Source organism: Acanthochromis polyacanthus, chromosome 3 (genome assembly GCF_021347895.1).
Source record: "Acanthochromis polyacanthus isolate Apoly-LR-REF ecotype Palm Island chromosome 3, KAUST_Apoly_ChrSc, whole genome shotgun sequence".
NCBI lineage: Eukaryota > Metazoa > Chordata > Actinopteri > Pomacentridae > Acanthochromis > Acanthochromis polyacanthus.
Window position 1 is genome coordinate 2183881 of NC_067115.1, and position 20422 is coordinate 2204302.

Consider the following 20422-nt stretch of genomic DNA (forward strand, 5'->3'; position numbering starts at 1 on the left):
GCGAGACAAAAAAACACAAAATGACAAAAACGATACACAAAAGCAATGAACAAGGCAAAACACAAAATGACAAAAATAAGACAAAAAACATAAGACACAAAAAGGAAACACAAAAAGACAAAAACGAGAAACAAAATGACAATAGTCAGACAGAAAAAGATAAAAAATAACAAAAAGAAGACAAAATATTACAAAAATAAGACAGAAAAAGAAAAAAAAACTGTGAATAATCTATTATTTTACTTTAACATCAAAACAACTAGTCATTGTCTAGAAATTATTAAAAATGCATAATTTTACTAATTTACAATCTGCAGTTAATGTCTTCTCTGTAATTTTTGCACTTTACAAAGTCATCCCACAGGTCTGGCAGGTGTCTTTGACTGCAGTCATCTTTCTGACTCCCAGTGTTCATTGTTTTGTTATGTATTTTTAAATCTGCTATCTCTGCTACCCAAGATTAATGAGCAAAATTAATATATAAATCTAAGTGAAATAGTGCAAATACAATCCCTTTCTCTCTCTCTCTTCTTTACCTCACTTCCAACACTCGAGGCAGATGTCCGCCCTCCCTTAGCACTGTTCTGAAAGTAGTTTCTTCAATTTAAAGGGGGGTTTCTCTTCCTGTTCTCAACAAAGAGTTGCTCAAAGGGGATCATTTGTTGGGTTTCTTTCGTGTTGTAAGGATTTAACCAGTTTTGTGTTCTTTTCTTTTTTGTTATGCTCATGACAGAATCACATCAAAGCAAACACTGCAATCTACTGCCAGTTCAGACAATGGGAGATGTTACTATGGCAACTAATATTATGCATATACGTCTGTTATTTCTCTTTATGTGCCACAGGAGAGTCTGACGACAGGAGCGCATGCGCCGGGTGTGAAGCGGAAGCAGGCTTCAGGCATCATGTCGATAGAGGACCCATTTTTCGTTGTGAAGGGGTAAGAAATGATCGAATTCGGACTAGAAAGCTCGCGTTACCTCAAGTTAAATACAAACAGTTACATGTCCAGCGTTTAGTGACGCCGTAAATTGTTGTTTACCTCGACGAAAAAGTTATGTAGGAGCAATTAGCCCAGCGGCTAGCCGTAGCTAACTAGCATCAGTGCTACGCCAGCAGCTGCGGAGAGGCAGTGTGGATGTTTAGTAACAGAGAAACCACCGAGATTCACTTTTGTTCGAGGTGGATTTTACTGCAAACACCCCGACAGCACAGACACTCTGCTGTCATACAGTTTTCAAGCTGCTGCGACCTCAGGAGTTCAAGGTGGTGTTTGTTTTGGTTAAAGCTGCAGAGCTCAGTTAAAGAAGGGCCAGCTGTCCGAAGGGTGAAGAGCTATCAGTTTGTGTGCTGATGTCTCCTTTGTGTGTGTGTGTGTGTGTGTGTGTGTGTGTGTGTGTGTGTGTGTGTGTGTGTGTGTGTGTGTGTGTGTGTGTGTGTGCGTGCGTGTGTGTGCGTGCGTGCGTGTGTGCGTGCAGGGAGGTGCAGAAGGCCCTCTCTCGTGCTCGGGGCCTGTTTGACAGGTGGGAGGAACTGTTGCAGGATGGGACACAGGTGAGCCTCTGAGGGTCAAATGTGCCACAAAGAACAACCACCACACTGTCCTGACTGTCTTTATTCAGTAACACATCCCAAATCTGAGGGTGAAGTCCAAGGAAGCTCTAATCATGTTACAGCAAAACGACAAACAACAAAAAAATAACAAACATTGCTGCAAGAATGGAAGCATTGGCAATTGCACACAACTTATGATGAACACAACCCCAACGAGTCATCATCACTGTCCATCAGTTTAAGTTGGGTTGAACAATATGAAAATAAAGCCAACAATGAGTTAATACTTTTGATTGCCAATATTAAAGTTAATATTTCTTTTCCACTTAAAAAATAAATACAGAAATGATAGTTACTCTAAATGTAGATGCACAGAAATTGCAAAAAAAAAAAAGCACGTTTATTGAGGTAGTGATGCTCAGGCAGTACTCAGAGGTGATCAGGAATACATGTCTTTATGTTTGAATATCTATGAATGAAATAAAGAGCTTTCACATCAGTGTACAGCCTTTTTGAAGTCCACATAAGAAGCAATACATCAGCCACCTACTGCAATGGCTAAATAGTGTTAATCTGTTGTTTCTGTACTGACTCAGGATTCTATCACGTCCTGAAATGATGCTGATTTTATAAATTGTTGGCAAAAGCAGACGTATGGTTTCAGTTTGTAGCATTTTTAACGTAGTTTGAGGACAATTTTTGTAGAATAGGACTCAAAACGACAAACAATGAGACAAACGACACGAAACAAAACAAAAAAACGAGGCAAAAAGTTAGAAAGTGACAAAAAAAATGGATAAACTACCAAAAACAAGACAAGAAAAATGACACAAGATCAGAAATGACCAAAGCGAGAAACGGCAAGAACAAACGTAGAGTAACAACACAAGCGAGACAAAAACAGAACGATCCAAAGCAAAACACAAAATGACAAAAATAAGAAACAAGCAAGACAGAAAGGAAACAAACGACAAAAACATGAGACAAACGATTTAAAAAAACAGACATAAAACAACAGATTAGATCAGAGTGTCTACAAAGGAACAAAACTTTTAGTTGTCTGGAGCTGAAGAATATAGTAATTTACTTTATGATCAAAACGACAAAAGTCAGACAAAAAAACAAGACAAAATATCACATAAACAAAACGACAAAAATGAGAAACAAAACAACTAAAACATCAAACAGAAGTCAGACAAAAAACAATAAAAATGACACAAAGCAACAATGGTACAATAAGCAATCTAGTATTTGGTCAAAACAACTTGTCTTGGTCTAGAAATTATTAAAAATGTGGAGTTTTACAAATTTATAGTCTGCATTTTTACACTTTGATGCAGAGTGTTTATACTGTGTGTAGCTGTGAGATTAGTGAGCGTCTGCTGCTTTTTGTGCTCTCAGGTGAGTCGAGATGAGCTGGACTGGAGCGCCAACGAGCTGAGGAACTGTCTGAGGGCCATAGACTGGGACTTGGAGGACCTCAGTGAAACCATCAGTATCCTTTAAGACGTGAACAGATCGCTTTCCCTCGTCCCCACAGCCTTCGTGTTCACAGTTTTTTTTTTGCTACAAACAGATGCTTTGTGCCCCTCTGTCACCCTCTCCGACTTTTATCTTCCCACTCATTCCGGGGGTCGATTCCCCCCCAATAGAGACCAGAACCATTTTCAACTTACATAATTATGAAGCAAACATCATAAAAAGACCTTTTCAGCTGGAAGGAAAATGCCAGATCATATCTTTAATAAAGCGGAACGTTTGTCTGGAGGAGAGAACACAAGTTTTCATTTAATGGCGAATGTCTCAGTGAGTTCTGGCTCATGACTGCGGTTGTGGTTCAGAGGATTCCAGATTTGTTCAACAGGAGAGCCAGTAGTAAATGTAATGGGTTTAAATGTTTATAACCAGAGGATTGACAGAATTAGAAGTGGACAAAGTTTGAACTTTTTCAGAGCAGAAACAACATCTGAGTTCAAAGGAGTGTGGGTTTTTTTTTTTTCATTTTTTCTTAACAAATAATATAAGTTTCCTCACAAAACCCAGTTTCATCAGGCTTTTCAGTTGTTGATATCTAGTTGCATTGTTGGTCAAAACAAAACAAATGCAGCAAAGTTTTACCAGTTTTATATCTGAATAGTCCTTGACTGGTTCAGGCATCGTGGAGTCAAACCCAGGGAAGTTCAGACTGGGGGACAATGAGCTTCAGGAGAGGAGAGACTTTGTGGAAAGAACCAGGAAATCTGTTCAGGTAACGTCAGTAGCACTTTCTTTGCTCCTTCCCTATCACATATCGAATGCAAAGTCATGTGATTTTAACGTGTTTTTATGTGTGTTTGTATGTATTGTACTTTGGTGAACATTTGTGAGTGGCATAAAGATTATTGGATTAAGACCTCTGTGTAAGTTTTAACTAAAGCTGACCGTTTTAAACTTTGTAAATGAAGTAAAAGGAAAAATCTCAGCGCACAGAGCAGCTTGCAGGTTCAAAAATGTTTATCCATATGTCCACGAGAGGCCACAGCTTCATAATTATGATCCTGATGGCTGTGAAGACTTAGAAGAAGCATCAGTTGTCAGTGAGAACCAGCGGAAAGCAGGAGAGGAGTTCTGATGAGGGCTGAGCGAATATCGTGTAGCATCTCAGTACCTTAAGGCGTTTTTCCACTAACATCTACTCGACTCGACTCTGTTTAGGTTGTTCTCCATTGCAGCTAAGAACAACCTCAAAACACTCACCGTCCTCAAGCTTGGTCTGGAATAATGCCGGGGTGTCGGGAGTCGAGGCCACTCTCCCTCCTGTCGCTCGCCATTCGGTGTCCATAAATGATGTCCATTTGGTTCAACCACTTCCAACACCTCCGGTTTGAACCACGACGGCTTTTGTGGTCCCTGATGGACCGATAGGCACTTTTGAGCTTTTTCAGCTACTCCTGATACTACTTCATTGTCCTGCTGTATCCAGTGTTTCCTCTACATTCATTTAGGAGCAGCGAGCTGCCGTTCCTTCAGATTTGTCTTTTTTTATTGTCACAAATACACCACTGCCACATGTCTCCACCTTAACAGCAGAGTCTTGCACTGTGTCAGGTGCTCGCGAGTACCAAGGTAAACTACAGATAACTATCTTGATCAGTGTCTACTCTTTGATATGTGAAGTTAATAAGACGTTAATTACTCAAGAGAGCGCGGCCTTGAAAGTGACGTCACGTCACGCAACGAGGATCCAGGTCAGAGAGTCAGAGGAGTGTCGTCTTGGAAAATAGGGCAGCGACTCACTGGATAAAAGCTATTAGCTGAAGATAACTCATAACAGATTTTACAGGTTAAAAATTGATGGCCAGCTAACGTTATTTAACATATCGGTAGCTTCAGTTAACTGGTCCCGGTGCCAACTCAGTGTCGCTAACATGAGTAAATTATTGATAGCATCAAGCTAATATGATGTAGCTGCCGACTGCATCTTCAGATAAGCTTGTTCAAATACATTTTAAATTTTTAGTCAGCCTTTAGAAAGCTGTTTTCAACTGACCATTCAATAAGCAGGACGTACAAGTAAAATCTGCAGTCAAATGTCATTTGTTTATGCCGCCGCTGCTGAAAAAAGTCCTAGAGTGCACGCTGCGCATGTGTTGGTGGCCATCCGCTCAGAGACCTCCTTATAAACTTTGTCGTTGCGAGTTGCACCGTCCAGCTCCCTCTGTATTCTTTGGTCCACCAGCAAACGCAGAAAAGTCTCGACCTTTTCATCCGCCCACGGTAGAGTCCTGGTGTGTCATCGCTCCCTGTCCAATCAGTGGCCTGCACTCTGCAGACGTTACGTTAGCGGCTCCACTCAGCTCGCTTGGAACCCTGGCCGAGTTGGTGCTGAAATAGTAGCTGGTAGCAGGCGCTACATCCTGATGGAAAACCTCACAAACCAAGAAGAGTCGAGCCGAGTAGGTGCTGGTGGAGAAGCCCCATTATAGTTTGCTATCACACGTCAGGATGTAACACAACTAGCATTAGCTGTTCAGCACTAGCACTGTCATAGACACTGATGTACAAAGGATCACCTGTTAGCTGTCATATGTAGCATGTATAGCATAAATCGACATGAGCGGAAGGTCAGAGGAGGAAATGCGATCGAGAATCTCTGACCTTGTTGATGAGGCCACCTGCTGTTTTTTACAGTAGAAAAATCACTTCACCAACACTGAATGCAGGAAGGCTAGCTCCACGGTTAGGAAAAGTGTGCACTTGAAATGTAAAGTATGTAGCAAGAACAGCCAGCTTTGTAAATGCTACCTGCTACTGCACAGTTCTCTGAGGCAGACTCCCTCCTTATGTGGCATTGCGAGGAAAAAAAAAATCTATCGCTCAAATTACTGTCTTTTTAAATAGTTTTTCTGCCTTTATGTCTCATGAAACATAAATAATTGTTCATTAACTTTTTCAAATAATCATTTCTGAGGAACACGAGCCACAAATCTCGTGAAAAATGTAACCTGCAAGGAGCTCTTTGATGCTTCCTCTGGAGTTGACTACTGAGTCTGTGAATTAGTGTTGAACTTGTTCCTTTTTGTGTTTTTTTTTTTTCCGTTAAAAATCGGTTTCCAGCAGCTGCAGGTAGCCATGTTGGAACACAGTTGCACAAACGTTGTCTGGAAGGCCTCTGTTGTGTTTTAGCAACTGCAGTGTTTCCCATAAAGTACACAGACGGTACAGGCAAAGTCAAACATGAGTCAAAGCAGCAGCAGCAATTGATGTTGGAGTGTCTGCGTTTTTTGGAAGCGTACAGAAAATGAATCCGTGTCTGTGTCTATTAATAGCTTGTCTGTTTATTTACCTGAACTGCAGCTGTTAAGCTCCGGGCTTTGATTGAATTGAGTCCATATCCGTGCTGTGGGCTCAGCAGAACATGTGAGTCAGTTTCTAACACGACTCGCAGGCGAAGGTACCATTCTTAAAATAGTCCTGACAGAAATGAGTCATCCGAGCCAAACAAAAGAGCTCTGCTGAGAAGGAACAAAGGACTTTCTGACATTTTGATTTGCCGGCTGGTGATTCTGGCACAGCTGCATGAAATCTCATTAATGAAGCCGTCTGCTCCGAGCCGGGCTTTTAAAGTGAATTCTGCTACTGTTGTGACAAATTGTGAAATGAGACGTGCAAATTGTTTGTGTGTGTGTGCAGGAGATGAAGGATCAGTTGTCCAGCCCCTCTGCTGTGGCTCAAGCAGAGAAGAAGAACAGACAGGTTGGTGAAAGCTTCACACACACTTTACTGCCTCAATGTCGCAGCTAAAGTTCTCACACGCTTCCACGTTTAACCCTCTGAACCCCACAGCCTGCTGAAAGGCGTGTTGTCTGTAAACCATCACCAAATTTACACCAATTATCAGATCCATCAGTTGTCTTGGAACGGGTCCTGACTCCTGTGACATACTTGTCTGTTGGGGGAATGAAGCAAATCTATGCATAAAGTCCTGATAATTCATTAAAATCCTTTATTCTGCATGTCTCATTGACAAATCTGCCAAAAATAAACTCTAACCAGTAATTTTAGTTGTGTCAGACACTAAAAATTCTGCCACGAGTGACTTGGTGGTGACTAGGGCTGGCCTGAATAGTGGTTTCTGGCGTCTGAATATTCGGGCCCTATTAAAGACAAATATTGGTTCCGCCCCATAACGTCTGACGGGGGGCGGGGCTTGTGGCGGAGACGGCCCGAATAGTCCGATCAGTTTGTCTGGTCTTCCGGGTCCAAATTTTTCCTTCGTTTTGTCTTCAGTTAAACTGAAGAATTCCCAAACAGCGGAGGTCTTCAGCATCTTGTCTTGTGTTTATGCAACGAAGTGGAGCGTGACGTCAGAGTCGACAGCAACCCGGCCATTCAGGTGGTGGTAAGAAACACGAATGGATGAACCGAGATGAGCGGAACACGACGGGATGAACCGATGTGGACCAAAGGCGAAGGGAAGACAGTAACGGGGCGGGGGCGAATATTTGGATACCAAAATTAATATCTGAATACCGCCGTAGCAAACAAATATTCGGATATTCGGGTCCAGACCTAGTGGTGTCCAGCAGCTACATGACTAAAACTTTTTGACTCAACTGCAGACTGTTCTTTTTACTGACAGGAGATACATGAAAGTATTTAAAATGTAAATGGTAAAATGCTTTAGTACGTAGAAGCATTCCAGTTTACACATGTGGGCACTTGGAAAAATGCTGTAGGTGATTCTGGATTGTTTTAATCTTTTTAAAAGTGAATATTCCAAGAAATTTCTAATTTTAACTCTCTGTTTTTAACAATTTCTGCCATTTCAAAGACTTTTTCTCTGAGAATATGTACTATACAAAAAATGTGACCAGAGCAAAAACTAAATCCAGTAACTGCTCAATGTTCAGACAGAGCCCGTATTAATCTAAAAGTTTCACAATATTTAATTTCTGTTTTTTCCCTGTAATCATCCCTCTTGTTATAGACACTGAAAGAAATTTGTTTCAGTGGATGTTGTTTATGTGCTGGGCAGTGAAGGGACAGAATGATAAGGAGAGAATTTTGCACAGAAACAGCACACTTCAAAAGATTGGTAACTTAGACTGCTGAAGCTGTGAATGAAGCTGTTGTCAGCATTGATGATTACAGCAAGAAAAAACTCAGTCATTCAGTCATTTGGACGGCTGGAAGACAGACTTGAAAAGATTGTGAAACTGTCCTTTTAAGGTTTAGAACCAATATGAAATGAAGACGCCACAAAGCTGAATCCAGTTTATTTCAGCGACGAGTCTTGAAGATTTTTAAATCCAGTCATTCTTACGTAAAAACACGTTTAAAACCGCAGCCTCTTAACCAGAGTGCTTTTCAGTATGAGATTGCTGTTGTGAATTTACCTAAGAAGGTTAAATATAAGACCCTACTGTACTATTTATTGGGCAAATTTAAATTTAGCAATAAAATGATGTGGTTGGAACCCTACAATGTTATATAATGAGTAGGGCTGGACCCGAATATCCCGAATATTCGTTCGCTACGGCGGTATCTGGATAGACCAGACGAACGGATCCGAATATTCGGATCCGTTCGTCTGGTCTCCCGGGTCTAAATTTTTCCTTCGTTTTGTCTTCAGTTAAACTGAAGAATTCCCAAACAGCGGAGGTCTTCAGCATCTTGTCTTGTGTTTATGCAACGAAGTGAAGCGTGACGTCAGAGTCGGCAGCAACCCGGACATTCTGGTGGTGGAAACAAACACGAGATAAGCCGATGTGGGCGAGGGAAGACAGTAACGCCGCATATTCGTTCCGCCCGGTAACATCTGACGGGGCGGAATATTTGGATACCAATATTAATATCTGGTTACCGCCGTAGCGAACGCATATTCGGATATTTGGGATGTTCGAGTCCAGCCCTACTAAATACAAACTAGAGCTGTATAGCAGGTTAACCCTTTAAGCTTCAGTCAATTCCAGCCGTTTTCAGTACAAAAAATCGCTAATATTCTATTTTTAAATTAAAAAAAATGACAAAAAATACGGGGAATATTGGATGCGCATCGCAAGGTGCATTTCCTTGAAAATGACCGATTCGTGGATTTTATACCGACTTCAGGACATGTTTTGGACAAAATAGTTTACTGGCTTGTGTGGTCTGGATGTAAAAGGTTGGATTATGGCCGTTTTTTGTGGAATATTTTTTTTTGTGTGTAATAATAAACCCGGAAATGTGAGTCGCGCTGTGTGCGTTGAAGCCGTGTATAGAGAACGGATGGATGAATATTCGTCGTTTGTCGGACAAATGTGTTTTTCTCACCCGCTGTGGTAATCACATCTGAAAGTGGTTTATACCGGCGGATTCATGAGAATCTAAGCTTTCCATCGGTGTATAGTGTTTGTATAATCGGGTTTGCACCCGTCGGACATTCTTGAAATTCCTATGCAAATTAGTAGCTGTACCGCCGGCGGTACACTGAAGCGCACTGAAGAGCAAAGGGTTAAAAATACCAAAAAGAACTGGTCACCTGGAGTGGTACCGATGCTGGAAATGTTGGGTCCGGGTCCATGGACTGTTTGGAAACTGTCATTCTCATTGTTCCAACAAAAGAATCTCACACACACACACACATTTTTTTCTCCTGTTGAGGCCATATCTTGTGTGTGTTTGTGTGTTTGCTCAGGCTCTGCTGGCTACAACGGGCCAGGACAGGTCGACAGGACTGGAGGCTCATCTGGTGTCGGCAAACTCCAGATACATCCAGGAGCAGCAGGAACAACAGCAGGTAGAGACGGGGGGGAAACGGAAAAGAAAAGGACAAGCTGCTACACAAATGGTACGATAGAGGGGGGAAAAAGATGTAGGGATGATAAAGGAAGGAACAAAGAATAGAAGCAAACTATGGCCGGAGTTTAACCCTCATGTCGTCCTGCAGGTCAAACTGATCCGTTTTAAAGTTTGAAAATGTGGAAAAATATATGTATTTTCACAGTAAAACTTCTGATGTCCATATTTTCAACATTTTTGGGAAATCTTTTTGTTTTTTCCAACATTTTTTGGTGGAAAAAAAAAAGAAATGTTAAAAATTTTTCTTAAGAAAATTCACATAAAAATCAACCAAATTTTGGCTGATTTTTTTGTGAATGTTCTTAAAGAAAAATAGAAGTTTTACTGATATATAAAAAAATCACTTTATATATTTTTTGGGATTTTTTTTGGAAATTATTTTCTTGTCACATTTGGGGATTTTTTTTTGAATAATAATTTTAACTTTTTAATTATGTATTTTCACAGTAAAAACATCCACATTTTTAACAATTTTGGAAATTTTTGAACATTTTTTGGTGTGAAAAAAAATCTTAAAACAAATGTTATTTTAAGAACATTCACAAAAAAATCAACCAAAATCCAGCGAATTTTACTGGATTTTGGTTGATTTTTATGTGAATGTTCTTAAAGAAAATATTAGAAGTTTTACTGATATATATGGAATCACTTTAGATATTTTTAGGATTTTTTTGGAAGATTTTTACTCATTTTGAAAATATTTACAAGAATTTTCTTGCCAAATTTGAGAGATTTTTTAAAAATAAAACTTTAAGGAATTATTTGAATTTTCTTCCTGAAGGTTTTGCAAATTTTTATGCTGAATTTTTGGATTTTTTTCAGACAAGGAAGTTATATTTTTTTTGTGCCCATAAATGAAGACCGCAGGAAGGTTAAGAACAACGATGATGTCTGTATTGAAACATCTGAATGAACGTTTTGTGACTTTGTGGTACGGTTTAATTTAAAATGAGGAATCACAAAAGCCTCCTGTCAGACTGAAGCATCAGAATCTGGTTTTTCATGTTGGCAGATGACGATGATTTAATCAAAGGGTCACATGGAAAGAACAGAAAACGAGCACAGAGCGTAGGATTCCTGCTGCAGGGTAAAGACGAGACGTGTTCTACAAAGAGGATGAAATACAGGGGGCACGTTTTTCTTTTTTCTCAGGGTTCGAGGGTAAGAGCTGCCGGTTTCTATTTCCTGTGGTGTGGGCTGACAGCGGTGTTGAATGATGAAAGCATGTCATCACACATCCTGTGTCAGCTTGTGGTTTGAGTAGGAAATGAGTAAAAAGAAAAAAAATTACTGCCTGTTCATGCCTTTTGATTTAATGAAAGAACAGATGATTTATTTTCTGACCTTGGAGCATTTCATCAGCTCAGTGGAGATGCTGTCTACAGGCTCTGTGTGGTTTGATTTAAATGACACATTTTTAAACACTTGTGATTATGTAACGTATGATTCCTGAAAGAGCTCGAATCAAATACATCCGTGTTAGCAGAGGAAAAACATCCAGTTCATGACAAACGCAGCTTTAAGAGCAGATCTGCGTGTGTGTTGCTCATGTTGTGGAGATATAAATATGAGTAAAGAGTAACGTTGTGGGAACTTGTTGCCCTTTTTTGAGACAAAAATCATGTGGGAACCAAATGTAAGTTATGAAATTTTAGGGAGAAGTCTTGGTTTACAGCAGAAAATTCAAACTCGTCTTAGTTCAGGTCCCACATTCAGCCCAGTTTGATCTCCAGTGAGCAGTAAAATCACAGCATAATAACTTATAAATAACCACAACTCCATGTTTTCCTTTGTTTTAGTGCAAAAAAGTGCATTTAAGGAGCTATCTTTAACAAAGCATTATGAACAAACTGAAATTTCTTTAGAAAACCGAGAAAATCGTTCAGCCTCAGTCTATCATTTACATATTACAACTTCTAGATCAGAGAGTGTTGACAAAGGAACACAACATTTAGTCACAGCTATCTGGAAATTAACGATATAATATTTTACTTTATGATCAAAATGACAAAAGTCAAACAAAAAACAAGAAAAAAGTTACAAAAATGAGACATAAAATGACAAAAGTGAGAAACAAAATGACAAAAAACGAGACAAATGGCACGAAACAAAATGACAAAAAATGAGACAAACGGCACGAAACAAAATGACAAAAATGAGACAAACGGCACGAAACAAAATGACAAAAAATGAGACGAACGGCACGAAACAAAATGACAAAAAATGAGACGAACGGCACGAAACAAAATGACAAAAAACGAGACAAACGGCACGGAACAAGAGACAAAAAATGAGAAACGGCACGAAACAAAATGACAAAAAATGAGACAAACGGCACGAAACAAAATGACAAAAAATGAGACAAACTGCACGAAACGAGACAAAAAATGAGACAAACAGCACGAAACAAAAGAGAAAAAATGAGACAAACGGCATGAACACAAAATGAGAAAGATTAGACAAAACACAAATGAGACAAAAATAAAACACAAAACGACAAAAACAATACACAAAGCAATGAATCAAGCAAAACACAAAATGAGAAAGAAAAGACAAAACACAAACGAGACAAACAGAAAACACAAAACGACAAGTCAGACAAAAAACAAGAATCAAAATATTACAAAAATGAGACACAAAATGAGAACAGAACAATGAACAGTCTAGTATTTTTATGATCAAAACAACATGTCAAGGTCTATAAATTATTTTAAATTTGAAGAGTTCATTTGCAAAAACAGATAACTCCGTTTTGATAAATTTTCAGAGAACTTTTTTTATTGTTTACTTGAGATAATATCAGTCAAACTGAAATTGAGTGGATCTGACTCAGTAGAAAAATACATGAGAAAATAGAGAAAAAATATATCATTAGTGTTATTATTACTATTATTATCTCAAGTAAACAATAAAAAAATGAGATTTCTGAAAACGGAGTTACCCGTTTTTGCAAATGAACTCTTCATATATCATTTTATTAATTTACAATCTGCAGTTAATGTCTTCTCTGTAATTTGTACACTTTGTGAAGTCATCATGTGGGCTGCTTTTGGGCCTCATGTTTGACACGCCCGGTCTACAGTAAAGTTCAGGTTGACTAAAACGGCAGCGTTCCAAGTGATGGAAACGTGTGTTTGTACAGCTGATCATGCAGGAACAAGACGAGCAGCTGGAGTTGGTGTCGGGCAGCATCAGAGTCCTCAAAGACATGTCTGGACGCATCGGAGACGAGCTCGACGAGCAGGCCGTGTGAGTTGACACGCATGTAATTCAACACACGCAACTGGATGTGGCTTTTGATATTGATATATATATATATATATATATATATATATATATATATATATATATATATATATATATATATATGGAATCACTTTAGATATTTTTAGGATTTTTTTTTAAGATTTTTACTTATTTTTTTAAAAAATATATATTTGCAGGAATTTTCTTGCCAAATTTTTTTTTTTTTTTAAATAAAACTTTTCAGGAAACTTTTAAGGAATCATTAGAATTTTCTTCCTGAAGGTTTGGGGAATTTTTTTTGCTGAATTTTTGGATTTTTTTCAGACAAGGGAATGATATTTTTTGGTGCCCGTAAATGAAGACAACAGGAGGGTTAATTAAAAGGCAAAGTTTGGCATCCAGATATTTACAGGATGAAGGCAAAGCTCGACAGTAAAACCATGAATCCTGGCTCCCCTTAAAACTCTAACATTTTCCTGACATTAAAATTAGGTTCAGTGTCTAGAATTCTTTTTGTAATCTTTGAATGAATTGACTGCAAACGTGACGTGCGAGTCAAAAAAGAAATGAAAAATGTTCTTGTGATGAATGAATGAATTGTTATTTCTCTGGTCAGGAATCCACAGACACACTTCCACTCCCCACTCTTTCTCCTGCTTTCACTTCATTTGTTTCACCCACATGAAAGTTTTCATTGACTGAATAAATCAAAAGAACAAGTGAAGTTCGGTTGTGTTTTGGTGTCTAAACGTCACTCACAGAGCTGAAATGATTCCTCACTGTGTTCGTGAAGAAGCAGAAAATGAATTATTTTCAGAATCAATCAGTTAATTTTAGCTACACAATAGAAAACTGTGATTTCAGACTTCATATTTTCATGCTGTCGACTAAAAAAATGAACAGATTATTTAAGAAACTTCTCAAAATAATCATTAATAACAGTAGGGCTGGACCCGAATATCCGAATATCCGTTCGCTATGGCGGTATCCGGATATTAATTTGGTATCCGAATATTCGCCCCTCCCCCCCTCCTCCTGTCGGACGTTACCGGGCAGAACGAATATGCAGTGTTACTGTCTTCCCTTCGCCTTCGGCCCACTTCGGCTCATCTCGGTTCATCCATTCGTGTTTCTTACCACCACCCTAATGTCCGGGTTGCTGCAGACTCTGACGTCACGCTTCACTTTGTTGCATAAACACAAGACAAGATGCTGAAGACCTCCACTGTTTGGGAATTCTTCAGTTTAACTGAAGACAAAACGAAGGCAAAATTTGGACCCGAGAGACCAGACGAACGGATCCGAATATTCGGGCCATCTATGCCACAAGCCCCGCCCCCCGTCTTACGTTAAGGGACGGAACGAATATTTGGATATTCGTCTTTAATAGGGCCTGAATATTCGGAGGCCAGAAACCACTATACGGTCCAGTCCTAAATAACAGCCGCTGTCCCTTAACTTCAAAGAAAATCACATCATTCCACAAACACCATCTCCTATCGTTTTACATCCACATTTCAGCTTCACCTGAAAGCAAGACTCTATCAGACATTTCCAGTGAGTCGCTCTAAGAGTGGAAACGTTTAGATTTATCAACCATGCCTGAATAGTGAAGCCAGCTTCCACTATTTGTAATTTTATGCTGTTTTTAATGAAATGCTGGCACTGAGCTCTGCATTAGCTCTATGAATAGCCGATTCCTTTTTAACCAACACTTCAGTAATGTGTGATTTACAAAACATCCTGACCTTCAGTCAGCACGACGTTTTTCTGCATCGTTCAAACACGCAGGCCGCTCTTCATCCCACCGCTCATATCGTCCTTCAGACAGCCAAGGATCTTAGCCGCATGCTAGCGTAGAAAATACACAAAGCTGAACTTTTTTCTGTTTAAATAACTCTCCTCTTGTTGCTCAGCATGCTGGGGGACTTTGGAGATGAGATGGACCAGACGTCGTCCCGCATGGACTCCGTCCTGAAGAAGCTGGAGAAAGTGTCTCACATGACCAGCAGTGAGTTCACACACACACTTCTGTTATCACTGCTGATCGTTTTCAGTTTGCATCCCTGAGAAAGTGGCTGGTTAGAACACAACTGTGCAGGAAAAAAAAACCCAGAAAGTGTGTTTGATCATTAGAATTAGTCCAAAACTCTCAGCAGATTTAGTTTGAAATCTCTGACAGACAGCTGAGTTCAAACAATCGTGTTGCTTCTGTTTGCCTGAAACAGATGTTTTTGTCTTCACATATGCAATTAATGACTATGTAGATAATTACATCAAGTTCAAGTCAAGAGTTTAGGTGTTTTCTAACAGCGTAACTCCTCAGAATGTTCAAAATCGCTGCTTTGTTGATAGATTTTATGGCAAGGCGAATTTATTTATATAGCACATTTCAACAAATGTGGTGTGACTGAAAGCTGAGCTGTTCCTTCTCACCTGCAGTCATCCTCATCTTAACCCTCCTGCTGTCCTCATTTACAGACACCAAAAAATGGAGTTTCCTTGTCTGAAAAAAATTCCCCAAATTTCTGAAAATCTGCAAAACCTTCAGGAAGAAAATTCCAATAATTCCTTAAAAGTTTCCCTGAATAGTTTTATTTAAAAAAAAAACAAATGTGGCAAGAAAATTCCTGCAAATATTTAAAACAAATAGTAAAAATCTTCAAAAAAAATCCTAAAAATATTAAAAGTGATTCCATATATATCAGCAAAACTTATATTTTCTTTAAAAATATTCACATACATTTTTGTGTGAATATTCTTAGAGAAACATTCTTTTTTTTCCACCAAAAAATGTTCAAAGATTTCCCAAAAATGTTGAAAATGTGGACATCAGGAGTTTCACTGTGAAAATATATATATTTTTCCCACATTTTCAAACTTTAAACCGGCTCAGTTTGACCCGCAGGACGACGTGAGGGTTAAAGTAGGCGACTTTTATTTTGTAGGCGTAGGTTTTAGGATTATATGTTTGCTCTGCATAAGTGGTCACAGAAGGTCGATTGTTGAAACGTGCCCGTGAAAACAGTTCTTGGTCTCATCCTCGGTGCTTTGTGTTTCAGGTCGGAGGCAGTGGTGTGCCATCGGTGTGCTGGTCGCCATCATGATCGTGGTTCTCATCCTCTTCTTTGCTCTCTGACGTTAGCCGCTCCTGACCTTTTGACTCTGTTCACCGACTCCTCCCTGTCAGGACGGACGGATACAGACGGACCAGAGACGTCTCTCCTCCTCGCTCTTCCATCGTTTTCTTTCTTCACACTGAGGAGTAACTGGTGACCCGCAGAGAGAAGTTAGGACGCGCTCCTCCACTCTGCTTTTAATGATACTGGTGGGGGGGGGAGAAATAAACAGCTGGCAGGTTTTAGGGTTTGGGGGGGGGGACCCTGCAGGTGTTTCATACAGGTGCAATCTGGCTCTTATTAGAAATAACGGTACTGGATGCTGCTTCACAAATCAACATGCATTCGAGATAGTTTCAAATCAGGAAAGTAGAGATTTCCTAAAGTGCTCAGTGGCAGTAAAAGTGTGTCGATGTTGATAAATCAGTGAACGTCTTCAGGTGGAGAGAGAGACTACAGCGGGCGTGCAGGTTTACTGAGTGAAAAGTACTGATTATGAACTGTTCAATCAATGAAAATGTAGGGTTTTTTTGCGTGTTTTTTTGTTGCGTGGGAGGGAGGAGGTCGGGTGTCGTTTCTCAGTGTTGCCTTAAATATATTTTTATACCATTTTGAAATGTGCAGTATGTTCATGTGCCTACACGTGAGTCGCAGAGGGAACTTAACTCTTAACTAGCAGTTTGATGAGGAGTTGGGGGAGCCGACGCCACAGCGGCTGATTCCGCTGAAGGAGAGCCGCTGTGGCGTGACGAGTCTCAACATGCAGACTCCCCGTGATGGATGCTGCCGCTCGTCTGCCAGCCGCTTTTATCAGAAATGCGGTTGGTTTCCTGTCCTGACGGCGATCCGTCTCAGCGAGGTGAAGCGAGGTCTGCAGCCGGACGCCTTCACGCTCCTGCAGAGGATTGGCCGAGGCTTTGTTCTGTTGGCTGGGAGATGAGACACAACCTTGGCTCAGAGCGAATGGGTTCGCCTCTTTTATTGAGACGCTTCAGCTAATGAGAGCAGGAATAGTTGCTGGGCAGGATGGCTCCACACGCAGCCCAGAGTCAGGCCTACAGCGCCCTCTGCTGGAGGCCGGTGGTCATGTCTGTGTGTCAGCGCTGTAGAAATGCAAAGTGATGCTTTCACTGGATTGTTCTGTGTAGATGGATGCTATTCTTGTGAGAGCAGTCTTATTTTAACCCAAATGTCCTGATTCAAGCTGCCAACTTGTTGGTTCAACAGAAAATTCCAAACAGTTCTAGATTTTTTTTTACTACAGGGGTCAGAGGTCGGATACCTTTTGCTCGACGCATTAAGAGTTAATGATGGAGGCTCCCTCACTGCCACAGCTTTTTACATTTTGTTCCTGCCAGGAGTTAATGCGTGCTTTTAATGTGCTTTTACATATTCAAGCCGTCGCTCCTTAAATGCCTCAGAGGGGAAAATTAACTAAAAACTTAGCAAATGGCTGCATAAACGAAGCACTCGCGGTTTCCACTCCAGCTACGTGTCTCTGTCAGACCTCTGCAAGCCAGATGTATTTCTATGAAGGTGAAGACAGGGGAAAAAAGAAACTGCATTTGCTGTTCCAGTTCAACCTGATGAGAGATTTTACACATTATGCAGTAATATCACATCTGTACGTCGCTGATGAGACGAGTGTTCTTCTGTTTGCTACCAGATCTGGGATGTAAAGACGCTTGGAGTGTTTTGCAGAATCGATAGTATTCAGGCAGTGAAAGTTGTGACGGAACTGAAAATTGATTTTGCAGTGTTCTTGTCTGTTCTGGGCAAATTAAAGCAAAAACTTGCAGCTCGTTCGGTTGTGGTGTAACGGCTCCAAACAGCAGGTTAGCATACGGTTAGCGAGCTCTGCTATGTCCTTTGAAAACTGACTTCATTGCAGCAAACGTTAAAGTTCGTAACTGGGTTCTCATTTAAAGCACACATGCTGCTTACTTCCTAGCATTTAAATGGCTTCAAATCTTGTGGGAAAATGATCAAACATTATCAAAGGTGGACTCTCTGGTTAGAAACGGCAAATAAAACGATGAAATGACTCCTGCAGTAAAAAAGTGCCAATAATCAGAATTGTATGTATTTTGCCACAACGAGTAACTTTAACCCTAAAGAGGCGAGTTTTGTAATCTGAATGTGTAAAGTTTCGTACAATATCAGCCGCTGTTGTGCTGCTAAAGCCAGACAGCATGTATTCATGTGTATACTGTATATCCGTATGTTTTTACTGCAACAACCGAATGTTAGCTTTTTGTTCTGCTCTGCCACATATGATTTTTAAACCATATGTTTTATTCACATACATGAAGGTGAAGTGCTGTGTGGCGACATCTGCATAAAGTGAATCGCACACGATTGTTTCGTTGCTGGCATCCAGAGATTTTTCAGATTGTTCATTGTGGTTTCATTAAACTTGTTTAACATGAAGTGAACAAATGTCTTTGCCAGCACTCCTCTATTTTATTCCATTTATCTGAAAGACTCGTTTAAGTCGCCCGTACAGAGGTTCAGCTTCCTATCCGCACGTTTAAATGAATACAGCATTCTGAGCTCCAGGTCCCTCTGGGGCTTCTTCCTCAGATAAAAGCTTTCACCAAGTTGCAGATGTTACAGAAGTGAGTTTTAATTGAGAGGCACTCTTCAAAATGGAAGCATCATCACATGCTATTCTCAGAGCAGAGCCATCATGTGAAATGACGTTTACTTTAGCTGTGATGAGCAGAGCGCCAGTCCCCGATGGCTGAACTGCAAGTAGCTCTGAAAATAGCCAGACGGCAGTCAGGAGGCCGACATGTTCGCACATGTGGCAGACGTCCTGTGAAACTCTGCAGGAGAGAGAGACCAGCGCCGTCGCATCAGCTGCTCACTGACGGCTTCATTCAGCTCCTCAGATTGTTAGGGCTGGACCCGCACATCCGAATATTTGTTTGCTACGGCGGTATCCGGATATTAATTTAGGTATCCGAATATTCGCCCCTCCCCCGGTCGGACGTTACCGGGCAGAAAGAATATGCGGCGTTACTGTCTTCCCCCATATCGGCTCATCCCGTCCTGTGATCACATAAACATATACACATATGTCTATGTGATCACCCCCTCCTCCCCCCCAGATGAAAATATTCAGAGCTCGTCTCTTCCCTTCGCCTTCGGCCCACTTCGGCTCATCCCGTCGTGTTCGGCTCATCTCGGCTCCTCCATTCGTGTTTCCTACCTCCACCTGAATGTCCGGGTTGCTGCCGACTCTGACGTCACGCTTCACTTCGTTGCATAAACACAAGACAAGATGCTGAAGACCTCCGCTGTTTGAGAATTCTTCAGTTTAACTGAAGACAAAACGAAGGCAAAATTTGGACCCGGGAGACCAGACGAATGGATCCGAATATTTGGGCCATCTCCGCCGCCGCCGCCCCCTCCCCGTCAGACGTTACGGGGCGGAACGAATATTCGGATATTTGTCTTTAATAGGGCCCGAATATCTGGAGGCCAGAAACCACTGTTTATCTCAGACCAAATCCTGACCCTCCTCTCTGACAAAGGTTATCACAGCAGGTCATGTGATGTTTCTCGTCTCAGAATCAGCCTTTTTCACACACAGACAGGTTGACGTGTCACAGTGGGAATCAGATAAAACAACAGGCGGTACAGTGTTTTCATGACAGCAGAGACAGAATGTTCGTCTCCATGTTTGTGTGTGAGGTTACCGTAGATGCTTACCTGAGCACACATACGCCTCCTCCCACCTCAGGGATTCGTCGTGGGGACTCTGATAAGCCTGTTTAATACATTTCATATTCGTTTGTAGTTACTCTGCTTTGCCTTCCAGTCAGCTGCTGGTTCCACTTCATTTTACAACAGTTTGAAATGTGGTTACATGATTGAGTCGGGTAAAGTATTGTAGTGAACATCGCTATGGAGGTTTACATCGTCATACAACACCAATTCTTCAAGACTGGCTGCATTCAAGGCTTTTTTTTTTTTTAGAAATTTCAAAGTAGAAAGACTTTGATAAACTCGAGTTAAAACAAAAAACAAACGGCTAGAAGAAAAACAGGAAGTGGACATGGATGTTCAGTCATCACCTTTGAGTCTAGTGGGCTTGAGGGGTCAGACCTCCATGGATCTGTCTTGTTCTCAACGTCAGATTGGTCTCACTGGAGCTTGGAGGGCGGATCAATGTC

General features: G+C 40.7%; 1 protein-coding gene across 1 annotated transcript; it reads left to right on the forward strand.

Annotated features, from left to right (window-relative positions):
* The first annotated feature begins 820 nt into the window (after window positions 1–820).
* Window positions 821–18671, forward strand: LOC110962525 (syntaxin-10). The gene is made up of 9 exons (XM_051945123.1): window positions 821–940; window positions 1479–1554; window positions 2956–3049; window positions 3708–3802; window positions 6727–6789; window positions 9713–9814; window positions 13019–13125; window positions 15039–15133; window positions 16185–18671. The coding sequence occupies exons 1-9, from the start codon at window positions 906–908 to the stop codon at window positions 16259–16261; spliced, it is 744 nt and encodes a 247-aa protein (XP_051801083.1). The 5' UTR covers window positions 821–905; the 3' UTR covers window positions 16262–18671.
* The last annotated feature ends 1751 nt before the right edge of the window (window positions 18672–20422 follow it).